At 41.8% G+C, this 22,797-nt stretch overlaps 1 protein-coding gene across 6 annotated transcripts in view; it reads left to right on the top strand.

The window, feature by feature from the left end:
* LOC137334786 (FYVE, RhoGEF and PH domain-containing protein 4-like) overlaps window positions 1–22,797 on the top strand; it is a 252,962-nt gene that overhangs the window by 200,977 nt on the left and 29,188 nt on the right. For 5 of the 6 annotated variants that reach the window (XM_067999752.1, XM_067999755.1, XM_067999757.1 and 2 more), the window contains 4 exons: window positions 1,778–2,276; window positions 14,098–14,190; window positions 16,797–16,945; window positions 21,600–21,756. In XM_067999752.1, the coding sequence (XP_067855853.1) occupies window positions 1,778–2,276; window positions 14,098–14,190; window positions 16,797–16,945; window positions 21,600–21,756 (898 nt within the window). The remainder of the gene's footprint in view (window positions 1–1,777; window positions 2,277–14,097; window positions 14,191–16,796; window positions 16,946–21,599; window positions 21,757–22,797) is intronic. The other variant, XM_067999753.1, reaches the window with a different exon arrangement.

Here is a 22,797-nt window from a genome sequence, read left to right as displayed (position 1 = left end):
ATATGGGGATAGTGCAGAAAAATGGCATTTAGGTAGAAGATCAGACATGGTCTTGTTGAATGGTGGAACAGGCTCGAGGAGCCGAATGGCCTACTCCTGCTCCTATTTCTTATGTTCCACTCAATATTATTGGTGGCGGTGCGATCGGTGTGTTCCACTCTATTATTGGTGGCGGTGCGATCGGTGTGTTCCACTCTATTATTGGTGGCGGTGCGATCGGTGTGTTCCACTCTATTATTGGTGGCGGTGCGATCGGTGTGTTCCACTCGGTGTTATTGGTGGCGGTGCGATCGGTGTGTTCCACTCGGTGTTATTGGTGGCGGTGCGATCGGTGTGTTCCACTCGGTGTTATTGGTGGCGGTGCGATCGGTGTGTTCCACTCGGTGTTATTGGTGGCGGTGCGATCGGTGTGTTCCACTCGGTGTTATTGGTGGCGGTGCGATCGGTGTGTTCCACTCTATTATTGGTGGCGGTGCGATCGGTGTGTTCCACTCGGTGTTATTGGTGGCGGTGCGATCGGTGTGTTCCACTCGGTGTTATTGGTGGCGGTGCGATCGGTGTGTTCCACTCTGTGTTATTGGTGGCGGTGCGATCGGTGTGTTCCACTCGGTGTTATTGGTGGCGGTGCGATCGGTGTGTTCCACTCGGTGTTGTTGGTGGCGGTGCGATCGGTGTGTTCCACTCGGTGTTATTGGTGGCGGTGCGATCGGTGTGTTCCACTCTGTGTTATTGGTGGCGGTGCGATCGGTGTGTTCTCCTCTACTGTTAGTGATGGTGAGGTTCGTGTGTTCCATGCAGGGCAAAAGATAGGAATTTTTTGGGGTTAAGTACACACCATACCTGGCAGTTCTCCTTTATATCCTGTAACTCCTTTGATTTTAGTATTCAGGCTCTACTCATTAACAGATCGCAGCAAGCTTAAGTGTAAGCTAAATTATATTTGCTTGGTGGAGGGGGAAGGGAAGGGAATACTGACAACCCAGCCATAAGCACCAGCAAACCTCGTGACAACTTGTCTAAAGAATGGCGCTGTCTGTCAGAATGTCTGCAGGTTGGATTGTCCCATCTCCTTGATCATGAAGGATAGTGCCGTGTTCTTAACTGGGTCAGTTGAGAGAAGAGGGGAAAAAGAAAAATTTTTTTTTATGGGTTACTTCATTTCCATTTGTACACTGAACTGTTTCATGGTGATAAACAAGTTCTATTTCTATTAAAGAAATTGGTAGAAGGATTAGAGGGGAGTTGAGGAGAAATTTTTTCACCGAGTGTGTTGGGGGTCTGGAACTCATTGCCTGAAAGGGTGGTAGAGGCAGAAATCCTCATCACATTTAAAAAGTGCTTGGATACGCTCTTGAAGTGCCATAACCTACAAGGCTACAAACCAAGCGCTAGAAAGTGGGATAAGGCTGGATAGCTCTTTTTCGGCCAGCACAGATACGATGAGCCGAATGGCCTCCTTCTGTGCTGTACATTTCTATGATTCTAAGTTATTTATATTTGGAAGAAGCAGTCTTTATCACAGTACAACAGAGACCGATCTCAGTTCACAAGTTCTGTTCTATGGTGTGCTTGTTTTAGTAGGTGTATTTTTGTGCTGTAGAAGTAGTGCATTCACCCTCTTGGGACTGCATTTCTGCATCACTTCATATTGCGAGAAAGCAAAAAACATCTAGTTTGTGTATTTCTTCCCCATTTTTGTAATGCAGCACCGTGCAGAAGAAATGTAGTGTTATTTAAATGATGAGTGGGAATTAACAATAGCTTTATATTTTGACAGTCCAGCAAGCTCTAATGAATTGAAGAAGGATGCTCAAAGTGGGTCACGCTCTCCTCAAAATTCTGCAAGACCTTTGATTCACTCTCATCAGCCAAAACTCCTGTCAGACCACCCTATTCTTCAGCGACAGAGGATAGACATAGTGAAATCGCAAAGTGCTGCAGACTCTACTCCAGATACAGGGCTTCACCCAGCCAATGGACTGGTAACACCACTTCCAACAGATTGCCAAAATAACAGCAAAACTGAAGCCAGCATTTGTACAGTTGATTCAGTTATGGACAGCAAACGACCAAATGGGAAACAAACAGCCGCTACCTTGAATCTGTTGCCATCTACGGATCTGTGCACAAGAGCAGTTAACCTCAGTGATGTCCAGAGTCCACATGGGAAGCGCGGAGAGGAGTCTGGGGTAGAAACACGGAACATTCTGGAATCAAAGAAAATTTGGAATGGAGAAATCCAAAAAAATGAAAATGAAGCGTTTGTAGAAAAGAAGGTGAGAAACCTTTTTTAAAAACTGACTCTTGGGATACTCCTGTTAAACCGTGCAATTTAACTAGAGATGGTTTGCTCCAAATGTTCTTCCATAAACCACAATTGTTTTTCAGTAGAAATTTGCCTACCACTATTGAATGTTTTATTCATATAATTACCCACATGCATTAAAAATGAAAATATAATCCCCGATTTTAACCTAACCCACCCAGTGGGAACGGGGAGGGTTTGGATCAAACACTTATTTTACACCCCGCCCGATTTTACGCTTCATTGGCTCCAATGGAGTATTAAATCTGCGTGCATTTTAAGTTCATTGTGTCAGTTGAAAACTTTTTTTTTTAAAACTACGCTTCTGTGCTCCTTCTGCATGTTTGGATTGCACATTTTAATGCTGCCAACTCTAATGTTGAGTGCATGCTTAATGTGACTGCTTGATATGGAATAAAGTTACAGTACGCCTGATAGCCAGGCAGGTGTCTAAGCAGAGTGACTCAATCCTTTGCCTACCACAAGCTATTTCTTGCCTGAAATGATGGAACTTTCAGAGCAATTTGTTTGATATGTTTACGTTTATCTAAAATTGCATTTATGAAGGTGGATTAAATTTGCAAAAAAACAAATGAAGTTGGCTGTGACAAACTGGAATGTGGCCAAGGGAAGTTATAGTAGACTAACTAACATATGATCTAATGGGCCAGGGTTTTCCACTTTGGGGGATACAATGCTTGGGTTGCTCTCTGTTCTTTTTGAATGCATTTACAACATTGCTACATTTGGTTGCCTAATCAGAGTAATTCTTCCCTATATAAAAGGAACATTGATATTCGAAACCTGGGGTGGGATAGGAATTGAGGAGCTTGTAGATTTTTATCTCCCAGGTTGAGACTATCTCCTTGGCCTCCTCCTCACCTCAAACCCCCAAAGCCCTTATCAAGCTCATTCCCATGAGACCTACAACCTTCTCCCTCAACCATCTTCCCGATCTCACAAGTACATTTCCTTGCCCTAAAGCTCGCTGTTTTTTTTTAAAATGCAAACAAAGCACTGGGGTTCATTTCTAGGGGAATAGAATTGAAAAGCAGAGAAGTTATGTTAAACTTGTATAGAACCTTGGTTAGACTACACTTGGAGTACTATGAACAATTCTGGTCTCCATATTATAAAAAGGATGTGGAAGCACTGGAGAAACTGCAAAAAAGATTTACAAAGGTTCCAGAACTGAGAGGTTATAACTATCAGGAAAGACTGAACAGGCTCAGGCTCTTTTCTTCACCGTGTGGTGAAGCTTCTCCCACAGTGCTGTTAGGAAGGGAGTTCCAGGATTTTGACCAAGCGACAATGAAGGAACAGCAATATATTTCCAAGTCGGGATGGTGTGTGACTTGGAGGGGAACGTGCAGGTGGTGTTGTTCCCATGTACTTGCTGCTCTTGTCCCTCTAGGTGGTAGAGGTCGCGGGTTTAGGAGGTGCTGTCGAAGAAGCCTTGGCGAGTTGCTGCAGTTCATCCTGTGGATGGTGCACACTGCAGCCACATAGCGCCAGTGGTGAAGGGAGTGAACGTTTAGGGTGGTGAATGGGGTGCCAATCAAGCGGGCTGCTTTGTCCTGGATGGTGTCGAGCTTCTTGAGTGTTGTTGGAGCTGCACTCATCCAAGCAAATGGAGAGTATTCCATCACACTCCTGACTTGTGCCTTGTAGATGGTGGAAAGGCTTTGGGGAGTCAGAAGATGAGTCACTCGCTGCAGAATACCCAGCCTCTAACCTGCTCTTATAGCCACAGTATTTATGTGGCTGGTCCAGTTAAGTTTCTGGTCAACGGTGACCCCCAGGATGTTGATGGTGGGGGATTTGGCGATGGTAATGCCGTTGAATGTCAAGAAGAGGTGGTTAGACTCTCTCTTGTTGGAGATGGTCATTGCCTGGCACTTGTCTGGTGCGAATGTTACTTGCCACTTATCAGCCCAAGCCTGGATGTTGTCCAGGTCTTGCCTCATGTGGGCACCGACTGCTTCATTATCTGAGGGATTGCAAATGGAACATTTGCATATTTCTGATATGCTTTTTGTGTCTTGTACTGTGAAAACAAATACAAAATATTTGTTTAACACATCTGCCATTTCCTGATTCCCCATTATAATTTCTCCTGTCTCAGCCTCTAAGGGACCAACGTTTACTTTTAGTACTCTTCCGTTTTACATACTTGTAGAAACTCTTACAATCTGTTTTTATATTTCTTGCTAGTTTACTCTCATATTCTATTTTCTCCCTCTTTATCAATTTTTTAGTCGTCCTTTGCTGGTTTCTAAAACTCTCCCAATACTCGGGCTTACTATAGAATCGTAGAAAGTTACGGCACAGAAGGAGGCCATTGGTCCATCGTGTCCGTGCTGGCTGAACAAGAGCTATCCAGCTTAATTCCGCTTTCCTGTAGGTTACAGCACTTCAAGTGCACATCCAAGTACTTTATAAATGAGTTGAGGGTTTCTGCCTCTACCACCCTTTCAGGCAGTGAGTTGCAGACCACCATTGCCCACTGGGTGAAAAAAATTCTCCTCCGCTCCCCTATAATCCTTTTACCAATTACTTTAAATCTATGCCCTCTGGTCACTGAACCCTCTGCTAAGGAAATAGGTCCTCCCTATCCACTCTATCTGGTCCCATCATAATTTTATATGCCTCAATTAAATCTCCCCTCAGCCTCCTTTGTTCCAAAGAAAACAACCACAACCTATCCAATCTTTTCTCATAGCTAAAATTCTCCAGCCCTGGCAACATCCTCGTACCCTCTCTAGTCCAATCACATCTTTCCTGTAATGTGGTGACCAGAACTGTATGCAGTACTCAAGCTGTGGGCTAACCAATGTGTTATACACTTCTAGCATAACCTCCCTGCTTTTATATTCTATGCCTTGGCTAATAAAGGAAAGTATCCCATATGCCTTTTTAACCACCTTAGCTACCTGTCCCGCTACCTTCAGGGATCTGTGGATATGCACTCCAAGGTCCCTTTGTTCCTCTACACCTCTCAGTATCCTCCCATTTATTGTGTACTCCCTTGCCTTGTTTGTCCTCCCCAAATGCATTACCTCACTCTTCTCTGGATTGAGTTGAATTTGCCACTTTTCTGCCCACATGACCAGTCTTTTGATATCTTCCTGCAGTCTACAGCTTTCCTCCTCACTATCAACCACACAGCCAATTTTTGTATCATCTGCAAACTTCTTGATCAAGCCCCCCACATTCAATTCCAAATCATTAATATACACCACAAAAAGCAAGGGACCTAGTACTGAGCCTTGCGGAACCCCACTCGAAACAGCCTTCCAGTCGCAAAAACACCCGTCAACCATTACCCTTCGCTTCCTGCCACTGAGCCAATTTTGGATCCAACTAGCCACTTTCCCTTGGATCCCAGGCACCTTTACTTTTCTGACCAGTCTGCCATGTGGGACCTTGTCAAAAGCCTTGCTAAAATCCGTGTACATTACATTAAATGCATCACCCTCATCGACTCTCCTTGTTACCACCTCAAAAAATTGAATCAAGTTCGTCAGACACGACCTTCCCTTAACAAGTCCATGCTGACTGTCCTTGATTAACCCGTGCCTTTCTAAATGACGATTTATGCTGTCCCTCAGAATTTTTTCCAATAATTTGCCTACCACAGAGGTTAGACTGACTGGCTTATAATTACTCGGTCTATCTCTTCTCCCTTTTTAAACAACGGTACAACTTAAGCTGTCCTCCAATCCTCTGGCACCACACCTATAGCCAGGGAGGATTGGAAAATGATGGTCAAAACCTCTGCTATTTTCTCCCTTGCTTCTCAACAGCCTGGGATACATTTGACCCAGACCTGGCGATTTATCTACTTTCAAAGATGCTAAACCCCTTAATACTTCCTCTCACTATGATTATCCCATCCAATATTTCACACTCTTCCTCCTCCTAACTGTCTGTATTGTCCCCTTTTGTGAAGATAGACACAAAGTATTCATTATGAACCATACCCACATCTTCACCCGCCACACGTAGGTTACCTTTTTGGCCTCTAATAGGCCCTACTCTTTCCTTAGCCTCTTGCTCTTTATGTATTTACAAAAACATTTTTGGGTTTTCCTTAATTTTACTTGCCAGTGTTTTTTCATGCCCCCTCTTTGCATTCCTAATTTCCTTTTTAATTTCACTCCTGCATTTTCTACACTCCTCTAGGCTTTCTGTAGTATTGAGCTCTTGGTGTTTGACATAAGCTTCCCTTTTTTGCCTTATCTTACCCTGTATGTTCCTTGTCATCCAGAGGGCTCTAGATTTGGCAGTCCCACCCTTTTTTCTTTGTGGGAATGTATTTACTCTGAACCACTTGAATCTCCTCCTTGAGTGCCTCCCACTGCTCTGACGCTTCAAGTAGCTGTTTCCAGTCCACTTTTGCTAAATCACTTCTCAGCTTAGTAAAATTGGCCTTTCCCCAATTGAGAACTTTTACTCCTGTTCTGTGTTTGTCTCTTTCCATAACTATGCTGAAACTAACTGAATTATGATCACTACCACCAAAATGCTCTCCCACTGATACTCCTTCCACCTGCCCAGCTTCATTCCCTAAAACTAAATCAAGAACTGCCCCACCTCTTGTTAGGCTTGCTACGCAGTGGCTAAAAAAGTTCTCCTGAATGCAATTTAAGAATTCTGCGCTCTCTATCCCTTTTGTACCGATTGTATCCCAGTTAATATTAGGGTAGTTGAAATCCCCTACTATTACTGCCCTATTGTTTTTGCACTTCTCAGAAATTTGCCTACATATTTGCTCTTCTATCTCCCTCTGACTGGGGGTCTATAGTACAATCCCAGAAGTGTGACTGCCCCTTTTTTGTTCTTTAGCTCAACCCATGTTGGCCTCATTTGATCCTTTTAACATATCATCCCTCCTCACAGCCATAATTGTTTGTTTAACCAATATTGCCATCCCCCTCCTTTTTCTACCCCCCCTCTCATCTGAAAACCCTGTAACCAGGAATGTTGAGCTGTCATTCCTGCCCCTGTTTAAGCCTTGTTTCAGTAATAGCTAAGATATCGTACTTCTACGTGTCTATCTGTGCCCTTAGTTCATTTACCCTATTTACTATACTCCTTGCATTGAGGTATATGCCATTAAGCACTGCCAAATTCCTTTGTTGTCTAGTTTCTAACCTTTGCTTCCTCTGCCTTCCAAACTCACTTACTAATTTTCTGCCTTCCATTTCCAGCTCTATTATTTACTACCATTCTTTGCAACGTTATAAGCCTTTTCTTTTAATCTAATACTAGTCTTAATTCTTTAGTTAGCCATGGATGGATCGCTTTTCCTGTTGAGTTTTTATTTCTCAATGAAATGTATATTCGTTGAGAATATTGAAATATTTCTTTAATTGTCTGCCATTGCTTATCTAGTGTCATACCTTTTAATCTAATTTCCCAATCTACCGTAGCCAACTCACCCCTCATACCTATGTAATTGGCTTTATTTAAGATTAAGATTCTAGTTTCAGACTTAAGTATGTCACTCTCAAACTCGATGTGAAATTTGTCATATTATGATCACTCTTCCCCAGAGGATCCTTTACTATAAGATTACTAATTAACTCTGTCTCACTACACAAGACCATATCTAAAATAGGCTGTTCCCTGGTTGGTTCCATGATATATTGTTTTAAGAAACTGTCTTGAATGCATTCCATGAACTCGCCCTCCAGATTACCTTTGCCAATTTGATTTGCCCAGTCTATATGAAGATTGAAGTCCCCCACAGTTATTGCATTACCTTTGTTACAAGTTCCTATTATTTCTTGATTAATAATCTGTCCAATGGTTTAACCACTGTCAGGAGGCCTATAAACTACTCCCACCACTGTTTTTGCCCTTTGTTATTTCTTCTCTCCACCCATACCGATTCTATTTCCTGATCTTCCGAGCCAAGATCCTTTCTCACTAATGTCCTTATGTCATCCTTTATTATCAAAACTACCGCCCCCCCCACCCCCACCCAACTCCTTTACATTCTGCCTTTCTTTCCGAAACGACAAGTACCCTGGAATATTTAGTTCCCAACCTTGGTCAACCTGCAACCACGTCTCTGTAATGGCTATTAGATCAAACTGGATACTCTTAAGTTTAGAAGAATGAGAGGTGATCTAATTGAAATAGGGACAGGCTAAGTGAGTGGACAAGAAGGTGGCAGATGGAGTATAATGTGGGGAAATGTGAAGTTATTCACTTTGGTAGGAAGAACAGAAAAACAGAATATTTTTTAAATGGTGAGAAACTATTAAATGTTGGTGTTCAGAGAGACTTGGGTGTCCTCGTACAAGTAACACAAAGAGTTAGCATGCAGGTAGAGCAAGCAGTTTGGAAAGCAAATGGAATGATGGCTTTTATTGCAAGGGGGTTGGAGTACGACAGTAAGGAGGTCTTATTACAATTGTACAGGGCTTTGGTGAGACCTCACCTGGAGTACTGCGTACAGTTTTGGTCTCCTTATCAAAGGAAGGATATATTTGCGTTAAGAGGCGGTGCAACAAAGGTTCACTAGATTGATTCCGGGGCTGAGAGGGTTGCCCTATGAGGCGAGGTTGAGTAGAATGGGCCTATACTCTCTGGAGTTTAGAAGAATGAGAGGTGACCTAATTGAAACATAAGTTTATGAGGTGGCTTGACAGGGTAGATGCTGAGAGGTTGTTTCCCATTGCTGGAGAGTCTAGAACTAGGGGGCATAGTCGCAGGATAAGGGGTCAGATATTTAAGACTGAGATGACTAGGAATTTCTTCACTCAGAGGGTTGTGAATATTTGGAATTCTGTACCCCAGAGTCATTGAATATACTCAAGGCTGAGATAGACAGATTTCTGGATTCTAGGGGAATCAATGGATATGGGGATCAGGCAGGAAAGTGGAGTTGAGGTTGAAGATCAGCCGTGTTCTGATTGAATGGCGGAGCAGGCTCGAGGGGCCATGTGGCCTACTCCTCCTATTTCTTATGTTCTTATGTAAACCCATTGATCTCCATTTGTGCCACTAATTTGTCTATCTTGTTATGAATGCTTTGTGCATTCAGATAAAGAGCCATTCATTTTAACTTTTTTTTTACCATTATTCCCTACTTTGACCTTGTTCGTTGATGTACTATTTCCGTTAAGCTCTCTGTCCCTTCCTGTCACACTCTGCTTATCCTTACCCAAATCATTACACTGCTCTATTGCCTTGTCTCTCTTCAGGCTGCGAAATTTCCCTTCGCCTCACCCCACCCCCCTCCCACCTCCTTTAGTTTCAAGCCCTATCTACAGCCCAAGTTATTCGATTCGCCAGGAAACTGATCCCAGCCCGCTTTAAGTGGAGCCCGTCCCAACGGAACAGCTCCCTCTTTCCCCAGTATTGTGCCAGTGCCCCATGAATTGAAACCCCTTCTTCCCACACCACACTTTGAGCCATGCATATAACCCTCTGATTTGCTTGACCCTATGCCAATTTGCGCATGGCTCAGGTAGCAATCCAGAGATTATTACCTTTTTGAGGTTCTTCTTAATTTAGTTCCTAGCTTCTTGAACTCCCTCAGGAGAACCTCATTCTTCTACCTCTGTTGTTGGTTCTTACGTGGACCACAACAACTAGATCCTCCCCCTCGTGCCCCAAGTTCTTTGCCAGCCGTGAGGAGATATCCTTAACCTGGCACTGGGTAGGCAACACAGCCTTCGAGACACTCTGTCGCGGCTGCAGAGAACAGTTTCTATCCCCCTGACTATAATATCCCCTACCACTACCAAGTTTCTTTTTACTCATTTTTTCCCCCACTTGAATGGCCTCCTGTACCACGGTGCCGAGGTCAGTTTACCCATCCTTCCTGCAGTCCTCGTTCTCATCCACACAGGTAGCAAGTACCTCGTACCTGTTGGACAAGGTCAAGGGCTGAGGCTCCTCCATCACTATGTCCTGGGTCCCCATACCTGCCTCACTCGCAGTCACACCCTCCTGTCCCTGACCACTGACTAACTCTAAAGTATTACTTAACCTAAGGGGTGTGACTGCCTCCTGGATCAAAGTGTCCAGATAACTCTTACCCTCCCTGATGCATTGCAATATCTGCAGCTTGGACGCCGGCTCAACAACTCTGAGCCGAAGTTCATCGAGCTGCAGATGTGGTCGTTCGGGATCTCATTGGTCTCCACCAACTCCCACATGCTGCAGTTACAACACACCACCTTACCTGCCATCTCTCTCTAACTTGTTTTATTTAATTTGAATAAAAGTTTTTAAAAACTATCAATTATTTATAGTTTTATTAATCTAGTTAAATTATTAATTTAATAAAATAATAGCAGTTTTATTCTCCCAGCTCTTAATTTTACCCGCTGCCCTAACTGAGAGGAAAAATTGATTCTTACCTATTCAATCATAGTACATCTCCAGCAATGGTTTCTCTTTCCAGTCATGCACCATTACCTCCATAGTCATAGGAACATGAGAACAGGAGTAGGCCATTCAGCCCGTCGAGCCTATTCTATGAGATCATGGCTGATCTGTACCTCAACTCCATTTACCCACCTTTTCCCCATATCCCTTGATACTCTTACCTAAGAAAAATCTATCAATCTCAGTTTTGAAAATTTTAATTGACCAGCATACACAGCCTTTTGGGCGAAAGTCCAGATTTCCACTATGCTTCCTGATTTCATTCCTAACTGGCCGAGCTCTAATTTTAAAAGGAAATAGTTTCTCTTGTATCTACCCTATCAAATCTCTTATCATTTTAAACACCTCGATCAGATCATGGCTTATCCTACTAAGCTCAAGGGAATACAAACCTAGTTTATGTAACCTGTCATCATAATTGGACCCTTTAAGCCCTGGTATCATTCTGGTGAATCTGGGCTGTACTCCCTCCAAGGCCATTATATCTTTTCTAAGATGTGGTGCTCAAAATTCAATGCAGTACTCCAAGGCTTTGTACAACCAAAGCATCACTTCCTCACTTTTTTTGTATTACAGCCCTCTTGAGATAAAGGGAACATTCCTTTAGCCTTTTTGATTGCTTCGTGTACTTGTGCACTAGCTTTTGATTTTGATTTGTATACATGACACCTAAATCCTTTTGCTCCTTCACCATTAAGAAAATATTCCGATTTTGTCTTTCTCGGAGCCAAAGTGGATCACCTCGCATTCCCCCCCCCCCCCCCCCATTAAACTCCATCTGCTATAGATTTGCTCACTCACTTTATCTATGTCCCTTTGTAACTTCCTGCTCCCATCTACACAATTTACTATGCCTCCTAACAGTGACAATCCTTCACCCCCTCCTTTTTCTCATCTACATGCTGCCCCTTGGTGACATCATCTGCAGATGTAGAGGTGGATTTTCGTCTTCACCATCTGAAGACGAAAATAATATTTCCATTGAAAATAATGGAATGAAAATCAGGTGAGTTTTGTAAGGGCATGCAATCCACCCTGACAGATTACCACCCCCCAGGCACTGAAGACAACAATCTAGCCCAGGGGTTAGCTTCCACATGTGCACTGGCAACATCCAACTCTACCTCTCCACCATCTCTCTTGATCCCTCTGCTGCCTCTGTGTTGTCAGACTGCTTGTCCGACGTCAAATCTTGGATGTGCTACAATAATTATCACCCCTTTTCTAACCTTCCTTCTCTTTCTATGGTCCTTGAATAAATAGTCATCACACAGCTTCGTGTTGATCTCTCCCACCACTCCCTGTTCAAATCTCTTCTTGTCCTGCCAAAAGCACGAACACCAACGACCTCTACTATCACTGTGGTGCACTATCCCTCCTGTCCTTTTCAGAGTTCAACATGGTTGATCACTCCTCCACTGCCACTCCTCAGTGGGACTCAGTTTAATTCCTATCTTTTCAAAATAGCCAGCACCACACTCTAAATAGCTTCTTCTCTTGGCCCAGCATAGCCACCTTGAAAGTACTCCATATTTCTTTCCATGGCCCTATGCTTTTTTTCTCATGTTTATGGATAATATTACTGAGGAGTAACATAGTCATGGGACCATCTTCCACATTTACGTTGACAACACCCAACTCTACCTCTCTGCTACCAACCATAACATTTCACCAGAATGATACTGGGACTAAAAGGGTTAAATTATGAGGCCAGGATGCATAGATTAGGCTTGTATTCCCTTGAATATAGAAGATTAAGGGTGATCTAATTGAAGCATTTAAGATGATCAAAGAAGTTGATAGGGTAGAGAGAACCTATTTCCTCTGGTGGGGGAGTCCAGAACAAGGAGGCATAACCTTAAAATTAGAGCTAGGCCATGCAGGGGTGATGTCAGAAAGCATTTCTTCTCGTAAAGGTTAGTGGAAATCTGGAATTCACTCCCCCAAAACGCTGTTGATGTTAAATGAAAATTTCAAAACTGAAATTGATAGATTTTTGTTAGGCAAGAGTATTAAGGGTTACAAAACTATGGTGGGTAGATGGAGTTAAGATACAGATCAGCTATGATCTAACTGAATGACAGAACAGGCTCAAGCGGCTGACTGGTGTACTCCTGTTTCTATATTTAAGAACAGGTCTAATGCAGTAAATCTGCTGATGAAATAAGTCCAGCCCAGAGTGTATAGATAGTCAAAGTACACACTTCAGTAAAACTTAACATCTCCTTCTGCTTGGCAGGACAGCTTCCATGGCTATCTGTAAGGGAAATGAAGGGGGTTTAGCCAAAATTTAAATGGCACAGACTGTGTTTGAGAAGTGGTTCCTTGATCTATTGTCCAAGTGTTGACTCGCTCCTCAAGGCACAGATATTTCAGAGTTCAAGTGATTTTGTTAAGTAGAATCTACACATTCCTTTTATTTCTCCCCAATTTCCCTGTATGGATCTCCATCTGAAGCCTGGAGAGTACTTAGGCAATCCCCTGGTCAGGCAATGCCCCTTTTCAACTAGTCACTTTGAAGGGTAAAGCAGCAGCCTAGAACCAACTCACTGTCTGGATTTCTATCCCAGCCTTGTAGGAAGGTGCCTACAGCAGAGTGACCAACATTAAGAGCTCGGTTGAATGGAGAATTGAAGTGACCTGAGAGATCTTTAAAATTTGAAGGGGTTCGATAGGGTGGACGTAGAGATGTTTCCACTTGTGGGGGGAGTCCAAAACTAGGGGCCATAAATATAAGATAGTCACTAAGAAATCCAATAGGGAATTCAGGAGAAATTTCTTTACCCAGAGAGTGGTTAGAATGTGGAACTCTCTACCACAAGGAGTAGTTGAGGTGACTAGCATAGATGCATTTAAGAGGAAGCTAGAGAAGAACATGAGGGAGAAAGCAATTAAAGGATATGTTGATAGTTGGAAGGAGGGTGGGAGGAGGCTCGTGTGAAGCATAAACGCAATTGTGCCGAAAGACCTGTTTCTGTGCTGTACATGCTATATAATGTGCTTATCCAACACTATCACAGATGAGCCAGAACATTCTCCAGTTTAACATTGGTGAGACCACAGCCACCATATTTAGCACCCCCCCACCCCAAAAAAAACCTCCCTGTCCTGCCCTCTTCCTGGCTGTTCACTCAAGCTGAACCTGATAGTGTGCCACCATATCCTATTCATCATCATAACATCTCATTCTTGCTGAGATATGATTCCACAAGTGTTGGTGTCAGCCCCCCAGTGGATACCTCCCCAGTGGCCATTCTCCATGCGTGACCCTGGATGGGGAGTGTTACTGGGCTATTTGATTGTGGAATCGTCATAGCCAGGCTCACTTTGCATTTATCAGTCATTTATAATAGTTCTATATAAGTACAAATTGTTTTTCTTAGCAGGAGACAAATGAAGAGAAGCTGTACAAGATTGCTAATGAGCTTCTGCTAACAGAAAAAGCTTATGTCAACAAACTTCATCTTTTAGACCAGGTTAGTGATGGATTTGTTCAGTGTCTTTCCTTTTTACAAGCATGTTAATAACTGTTGCTTTATTTATTTATCTGGTCATTATCACATTGCTGTTTGTGGGACCTTGCTTTGTGCAAATTGGCTGCCACATTTCCTACGTTACAACAGTGACTACTCTTCAAGAGTATTTAATTGACTGTAAAGTGCTTTGGGATGTCCTGAGGCCATGAAAGTCACTATATAATTGCATTTTTTTTATTCTTGAATTCAACACTTTGGATAAAATTCAAAATTCCCAGGAACCTTCTATTTCAACGTTACACATTCTTGCAATTTTGCTAGTGAGAAATTTGCAGAGGGAAAATGGCCATTCTCCTTTTTTATTTGCTAGTCTAAAAGAAGAAATCTAACAGAGCTTTATTTGCCTTGTAATGGTTTGTGGATTCCTTGGCTGCATGGCTTATTAAGGCAGTGCAGGAGGATTGCAATATGGAAGAAGAGCTAACTAGAGAAGCACAACTCAAACTGATCACTTTTTGCATTTGATAGTTACGATTGCTATTCATTGATTTCTGCTGGAAAACTGATGTTGGGTGAAGATAGAACTGAATTCATGTGGTCCCTTCCCCCAGTGTTCGAAAAGCCTGCTGAAATTCCCTGTTGAGGCTCACAAATGAAGAATCGGATATCTAGAGGACAGCCAGGGCCCATGGAACTATATCCCATCAAGAGTCAATGCTCTCAGAAGAGAAACTTGGAGGGAAGGGAGAGGGATAAGAGAAAAAGTGGAGGAACCTTAATGTCTATCTTAGTGTATTCCTAACCTGGGGAGAACAATAAATGCAAATGTGAAATCAAATTTTGGGCATTTTGAAAGTTAAGTGGATATAAAATACTTCACAAATACAGACCTATAAAGATAGGTGGGGTTGACATTACTGGTAATGAAGGATATAACAACTGTTGAGTGGGTGGATACAAGAGCATAGCAATCTGGTTAGAAATTAGTAATAATAAAGACAACAAAATGATATTTGACAACTGCTATCAACCACCAGCTCAAGTTGAACAGATAGATGAGAGAGGGCTACTTAGGATGTGGAGATGCTGGTGATGGACTGGGGTTGACAAATATAAGGAATCTTACAACACCAGGTTATAGTCCAACTGTTTTATTTGAAAATCACAAGCTTTCGGAGGCTTTCACCTTCGTCAGGTGAGTGTGGGATTCCATGGAAGGTTACTGCATTTATAGTCAGAACAATACCTGGTGATTACAGATAATCTTTCCAACTGCCCGTTGTCAAGGCAATCAAAGTGTTCAGACAGAGAGATGTTACCTGCAGGACCACCGAATATACAAACGGCCAGAACAAATGTCTTTTGTTCTGGCCGTTTGTATATTCGGTGGTCCTGTAGGTAACATCTCTGTCTGAACACTTTGATTGCCTTGACAACGGGCAGTTGGAAAGATTATCTGTAATCACCAGGTATTGTTCTCTGACTATAAATGCGGTAACCTTCCATGGAATCCCACACTCACCTGACGAAGGAGAAAGCCTCTGAAAGCTTGTGATTTTCAAATAAAACAGTTGGACTATAACCTGGTGTTGTAAGATTCCTTACGTAGGGCTACTTAGGCAAGAGAAGGACATTTTAATGTGAGTCACAGGTTTTCATTGTCCCTGGAGTCAATTGGCCAGAAAAGGAACAACCAGTAGAGAGTGAGAGAAAATTTCAGAGGTAATTAATGTAACACGGGGTAAATGTGATGTTAGATTTAATATTTAGCAGTCCAGCAGAACAGACTAGTACCTGGAAGCAGGGTGAATGCTTGAGCTGCGGAGAGCTTTGCATGGTTACATTTATGTGACTTTGTGCTATATGATTCAATGCCCATGACATCAGAGCGCCACCCTCAATTCCAAATGTTCCCATTTGTGATGTCATGATGGCACTAAAGGGGTTCTACACAATGCCTGCTCCAAGGCTGCCTCTAATTGGAAATTGAACATCGTAACAAGGGACAACTGAATGATGCGAGTAATTGTATGGGCATCTCCCTTTTTATAATATTGAGGGATTTAGAGTCATTCAGTAAGATATACATACCCTTTTAGTATAACTATCTGTATTTTCCAACTATTTTTAATGAAACTTCTTAGTGACATTTTCCTCTGCTTTTTAAATAAATTATCTTGTTATCCTATCAATGAAATACTTTCCATATTTGATGGCTATGATGTAGTATATTCTAATCAGTGTAACAATTTGTTCAAAGAAAATATTCAAAGGATAAAATCATTCTTAACCCTTGCCTCACAGCAATAGTCCAAGTAGTACTCTCCATCTGCAGCTGCATAGGAACCCAAACTTTGTTTTTAAAAACCTCTGCCTAATTATTTACAAGTAAATGTTCATGTACATTGTAAACAGAATATATTATGAATCCCTCACAGGATGATTGGGACTATATATCCTCTTGCCCGTGTCTGTTAAATATTAAAACAACTTGTTTTGTGGAACCCTATTGGACCTAGACCTACCTTTTTGTAAATATTCACTTTTATAGCCCATATATGAGCACAATTAGTCAAGGCTAGTTCTTTACTTGATTTGTTCTGCAGGTTTTCTGTGCTAAGCTGCTAGAGGAAGCCAATAGTAAGGGTTCCTTTCCTGCAGAGGTAGTGACCAAAATCTTCTCCAACATTTCATCCATTTACACTTTCCACAATCAGTTCTTGCTGCCAGAGCTGGAAACACGCATGAATCTGTGGTAAGTCTTTTCAAAATCTTTCTTTTTTTTTTCCCCTGCTAAAAGTTAACAAAAATGAAAAATTTGAATAGTTGTGTGTAAGATGGTGTAAATGGTAGTATAAAATTGCAATTTATTTTCTGGCAATGGATTACTGGGAAGAACATTGTATAGTATATAATGCATGGAGTTTTCCTGAGAGAAGTTATAGATATCACCTCTCCCAAATGCATTGACTCTTATTGGTGTATTGTCCACAGGTATCAGCATTCCCTCGGTGCTATGCCAAGTGCAAATTCTTCATGCACGATACTAGATAAAAAGTGTCAGCAAGACATTTAATCATGTAGGAACCAGATTGTGTCCTCACCAAAACTCACTCACTCACACACACTCGCACCCACACTCACTCTTTCTCTCCTACCCCCCACCACCCTTCCCAACTCCTGGATAGTGATCAGGAACCTTGCCTGATTTTTCTTCCACCCCTCCCTCCCTAGGTCATCAAGCCTAACTCTAATGCCCAACTGATACTCAGGGTAAGATCAGCTAGCTTAGAACAAACCAAGGATCACACCTAGGGCTTTTCTGGTTTGTGTGGCTCAGTACTGCACACAAAGCCACTGAGGAAGCAGATATCAACCTTCGTATTTCATTTTGTTAATACTGTGGTTTGAAGTGTATGTTTTTCCTTCAGGAAAACTGAAGATCTTGGATGGATGATGTATCTAAGATATAAAATCTTTAACTAAAATAAGGCATTCAAATATCCAAATTTGACCAGAACAGTCCTAATTTTAATGACTCATGCCAATGCCCCAGTTGAGTGTTCTGTGATGTTTCAAGGGACACTTTTACCAAGGGGGAATGCTTATGAGAGCATAGTATTGTTTTTGTGACATAATGACAAAATTACAATATAGCCCTAAAATTGCAAGGCCTCACTACAGTGTGGGAACTCACCATGGGAGAACACAAGTTGGGATTGGATGTGTCCAATGGTTGAGTGCACAATTTGTGTAAGAGGAAAAAAAAAGTGGCATTGAGGGAGACTGCAATGCTGGCCAGTATCGGCTTTCATGAAAAGGAAACATTATGATGATTTTGCATTGTTTGATCTGTCTTAAGGTAGCATAAGACCATCTCTGAAGTTAAACTGAAACAAAAGGTTACATTTCCCCTTTCTATATTAAATAGATAATCAATCTTTGATAATGGCAAAGGTGTTTGCCCCCTCACTTGATCCATCTGTGATAACTGGAACTAATGGGGCAATTTTAGCCCTACTTGCCTGGTGGAAAGCAGACAGAGAGGCAGTTAAAATGCCCTGAGTTACATACCTGCCCTGGAGCCACTGAGATCCTGCCATCCATGATTTGAACCTGCTCTCCTGAGGTGGGCGGTAAGGACACCTGCCCAAAGCTGGGGTGAAGGGGGGGGGGGGCCGCCTTCTTTACATATGCATGTCAGATCTCGATGATATCATTGGGACCCGACTGCAATTTTAACTCTGGCCTGAGCAAGGACGTTTCTGTGGCTTTCTAGCCAGGCCACCTTGGGATAGAAGAGGATCAGCCCCAGAAGAGGCCCCACAAGGAAAGCTTAGACCTCGCCTGCCTCAGACTGTTCTCAACGTTCATTTGAAACTTGTGTTCTTGGAAGAAGCATGATCAAAGTATCTAACTTGAGGTAATCTATTACAATTAGTTGGAGGGGTTCCATTCTCAATTTTTGACCAGGCTAACCCTTTCCGTAGCCAGCACAGCTGTGGCCGAAGCAATAACTTGGTTTTACATAGTGCTTTTAATGTGGAAAAATATCCCACACTACTCCACAGTGGTGTAATAAAAAAAATTGGATGCAGTGTTGGGGCCCTCTCTTCAAAACTAATTTGGTACCATGCCTTTCCCCTCTGAAACTACCTCACGGGGGAGAAAGTGGACCAGCAGCAGCAGTCCACATATAGATGGGCAAGGCGGATGAATGCAAAAAGACTATTGCTTCTAGTACAAGTGCAACCATGCCAAAAAAACTTTAATGACTCAATATACTCCTCTCTGCATATTTGTAATTAAATTTGGCTTCATGAAATATGTATGAATTTAAACTCTTGAAAATACAATAAAATAAGAAAAATAAGCTGCAGTTTATTACCAGGGTGGAAAAAAAGAAATGTTTATTTCAGATTCATTATGGTTTGAATCAAATAATTTTAACAGTAAATTATTGTAAATTTTGTTTTTGCTTTCATTCTTGTACTTAAATAGCTTGTTTATAGGGTACAGATCGGTATTTAAATAATGCATTACCTATCGCAGACATTTCTATCCTCCTTGATGATAATTCCACGTATATTCATCAATGTCCATCAGATTGCATGCCTTCAGTGCACACAAGCTCCTCTCCCAGTATGGTGCTGAATCACTGCATCTTGAACTCCTTTTATGCCCATCAATGATGCAGTGAAAATGTTGCTCCTTTCAATTCATCAAAGGCAAGGTTTCTCTGTGTCTCTCAAGTCCAACAGCTACAAACTCTTACCTTTTAGCTCTATTAGTTCTTCCAAGAATTGATATTCTTGGCCTCACTATCTCCTCTCGCCTCAAATAGAATCCCCACATCTTTTCTATAGCTAAAGCTGCCACTAAGAAATTCAGTTTCTTTTTTGTGCCATTCAGGTTCACTTTTGCCTTCAACAATTCTTAATTCTCTATATAGCCCAAGTCTGTCCAAACCTTGAATCCTGCTGCCACGTCTGGAAGGCTCTTCTAATATCTTATTCCTACTTCTGGACATAGTACAATAGTTTGTTGTCTGATCGACAATCCCCCAAGCGCTCTCCTTCTGTTTTATTATTACTATGGACAGATTTATTGCCCCTTCTTAGCTCCAAATGTGCTTTTCTACCTCCTCCTCCTCCTCTCTTCATTCTCACTGTGTTGAAATCAAGATTCATCAGTGTCCAACTCAAACTCATTCTTTTGCAAAACCTCAAAACTGTGGGACTCTTAACTTCCTTCCTAGTACAATCATCAAAATTTAAAACCTAAGTTTGGTGTCATTTCATCACTATTTCCTGGTTTATTTTTTTGTGTTCTACATAGAAACAGTCATCTGGTGCGTTGGGACATTTGAGATGTGATATGGTGTCATATAAATTCTTTCTCCATTTTACTCCTTTTTCTCTCCCCTTCCCAGCTCTGGCCTTTAGCTTTTCAACTAAGTTTCTCCATTTAAAAAAAATGGGTTGTGCATCTATCCCTCTTTTACAAATTGTAAATCTGGATGGATTAACACAAACTTAAAATATGTGGTCTAATCTAATTAAACTAATAAAGAATATGTGTGTATATAGGATAACACACTATCTGGAATGTTTCAAAGGATAACATATTTTAGAGTTGAAATTAGTTTAATTAGCTGCTCAGGGTTTAGTCTCGTAGTAGAATCTCATGCCATCCTTTTCTAGAAACATGTTGAATTTTACAATTATTAAATGAAAACAATAAATAGCTAACTATACCCTTATCCACTATGCACACTCACCAAAATAATGCACACCATTGTGTTTCTCACTATCCTTGTTAGAATTTTTCAGTAACAGAGCTCCCAACTCCTCATCGACTTTTTATCAAAATTGCCCTGTGTGCCTTTGGACCTTTTCCTGTGTTCTGTCACAAAATGCAGCCCAAAAAGTATATCGGATATAGTGATTGCAGATTTTGCTAAATTATTATAAGTTTTCAGTAAAATATTTAACATTTTAAATGTATTCATAGCAAATAAATTGTCATGCTTTTCTTATTGGTTCTGGGAAATTTGAACCAGATGTAAAAACACTCCTGTTTCACATTTGGACCTCACTCTTCCCCCTCCCTTGTCGGGGGTGGGGGGGAAGAAGTTACAACCCAAGAGTTTTCACATCCTTTTCTTCGTTACTCAGAGACTGGTTAGAATGTGGAACTTGCTACCACATGGAGTAACTGAGGTGAATAGCATAGATGCATTTAAGGGGATGCTTGATAGGTACATGAGGAAGAAAGGAATAGAAGGATATGCTGATAGGGTTAGATGAAGTAGGGAGGGAGGAGGCTCGTGGAGCATAGACCAGTTGGGCCGAATGGCATGTTTCCGTGCTGTAAATTCTATGTAATATCCTTTCATTCTCTATGCACAATGCCACAGGAGATGCAGTAGTATTCAATAGATGCTGTCTGTTAATTATTGTTCACAGAGAAAAACCTACCACCTTTTCAAACCACACAGTTTCTCACATCTACAGAGACGAGACTGACCCAAACCCTGTGTGGAACAACTTAACATTTTCAGTGCCTAGAAATATCTGTGGCATCTGAGAACTCTGATGTAATTTTCTCATTAATCATCTCTCTTTTTGTTGCCTTAGAATATATTTGTGATTAAATAGAGAATAATGGACAGTGACAGAACGAGATTACAACCTTGAAATCACTAAGATCTGTCGTTTTACATAAGGTATACTGTTGAATTTATAAATGGTTTTCTCCATAAATTCACTGCTTGGGGAATCATGAGCACCAACCTACTTGCTAACATTCCATCACACCACATATTGGAGGCCCAGTGCATTGTGTTGTGGGCTCAGTAATTGTTCTTAAGAACTGTTTTCTATAATGCTTGAATTTATCCCCTGTAGGAATACTACACCACAGATAGGGGATATTTTGCAGAAATTGGCCCCATTTCTGAAGATGTATGCAGAGTACGTGAAAAACTTTGAAAAGGCCATGGAGCTACTGAAAACGTGGATGAGCAGATCACCACAGTTCAAAGCCATCGTCGAGGACATTCAGGTAACCAGAAAGGATGATACGACTCCATAACTACAGGCGTGATTAATATCTTCTTAAAATAAAACTCCTATAATCAGACCTAGTTAGTATTGTGGTGACAGTATAAATACTTCAGCAACCATTACTTTTAAAGGTGCAATTGTAATCTCAAATATCCATTGCAGCATTTGAACTTGTGGCTGAACCTGAGGTGGTAATGAAAGGGTAAGGTTCAGGCAATTTCATACACCTTGACAGAACAGCTCAAGTATTTTTTTTCATTCACATACATATTTTATTGTACATGGTGGTCAACACAACAACAACAACAACTTGTGTTTATGTAGTGCCTTTGGATGGATGCTTCATAAATAGGCATAAGAATAACAGACACTGAGCCAGGAAGGGAGTGATTAGGGTAAGTGACCAAAAGTTTGATCGTAGAGATGGGTTTTGAGGAGATTTTTAAAAGGTGGAGAGAGATGGAGAGGTTTAGGGAGCAAGCTTCAGAGAGTAGGTCTGAGGCAGTAGAAGGATGTGCCACCTACCTACCTCCCTAAGACCAAGGGAGGGAGAGATGCTGGAATTAGAAGAATGGAGCATTTGGGAGGGGAATATATGGCAGGAGAAGATTGCAAAGGGAGGACAAGGCCATGAAGGGATTTAGGGATGAGGACAGGATTTTGATTTTAATCTGTTGGGCTGGTAGCGAGTTGAATCAGTAAGGACAGGGGAGATGGTCAAGCAGGACTTAGTCTGAGATCTTATCTGTGCACTAGAATTTTAGACAAGTTGGGGTTTGTGGCCGGTGGAGGTTGGGAGACCTGCAAGGAGTTTGGAGGTGACAGGTGGTAGAGTGGAAAGGTGCAACTAAGCAGTCTTAGTGATCGATATGACATGGGTTTTAAAGCTCAGCTCAGGGTTCAACAGGACACCAAGACCAGTCCCGTGTGGCCTGAGAAGGAAGGGAATGAAGTCAGTGACAACGGAGTGGAGTTTGTGATAGGCTGAAGGTGATGATTTGCTTCTCTGTCGATTGCTCTGTTTCTTTCTCTATCCTTT

This window comes from Heptranchias perlo, chromosome 18 (genome assembly GCF_035084215.1).
Source record: "Heptranchias perlo isolate sHepPer1 chromosome 18, sHepPer1.hap1, whole genome shotgun sequence".
Classification (NCBI taxonomy): domain Eukaryota; kingdom Metazoa; phylum Chordata; class Chondrichthyes; order Hexanchiformes; family Hexanchidae; genus Heptranchias; species Heptranchias perlo.
This window is presented reverse-complemented; position numbering and strand designations above follow the sequence as displayed.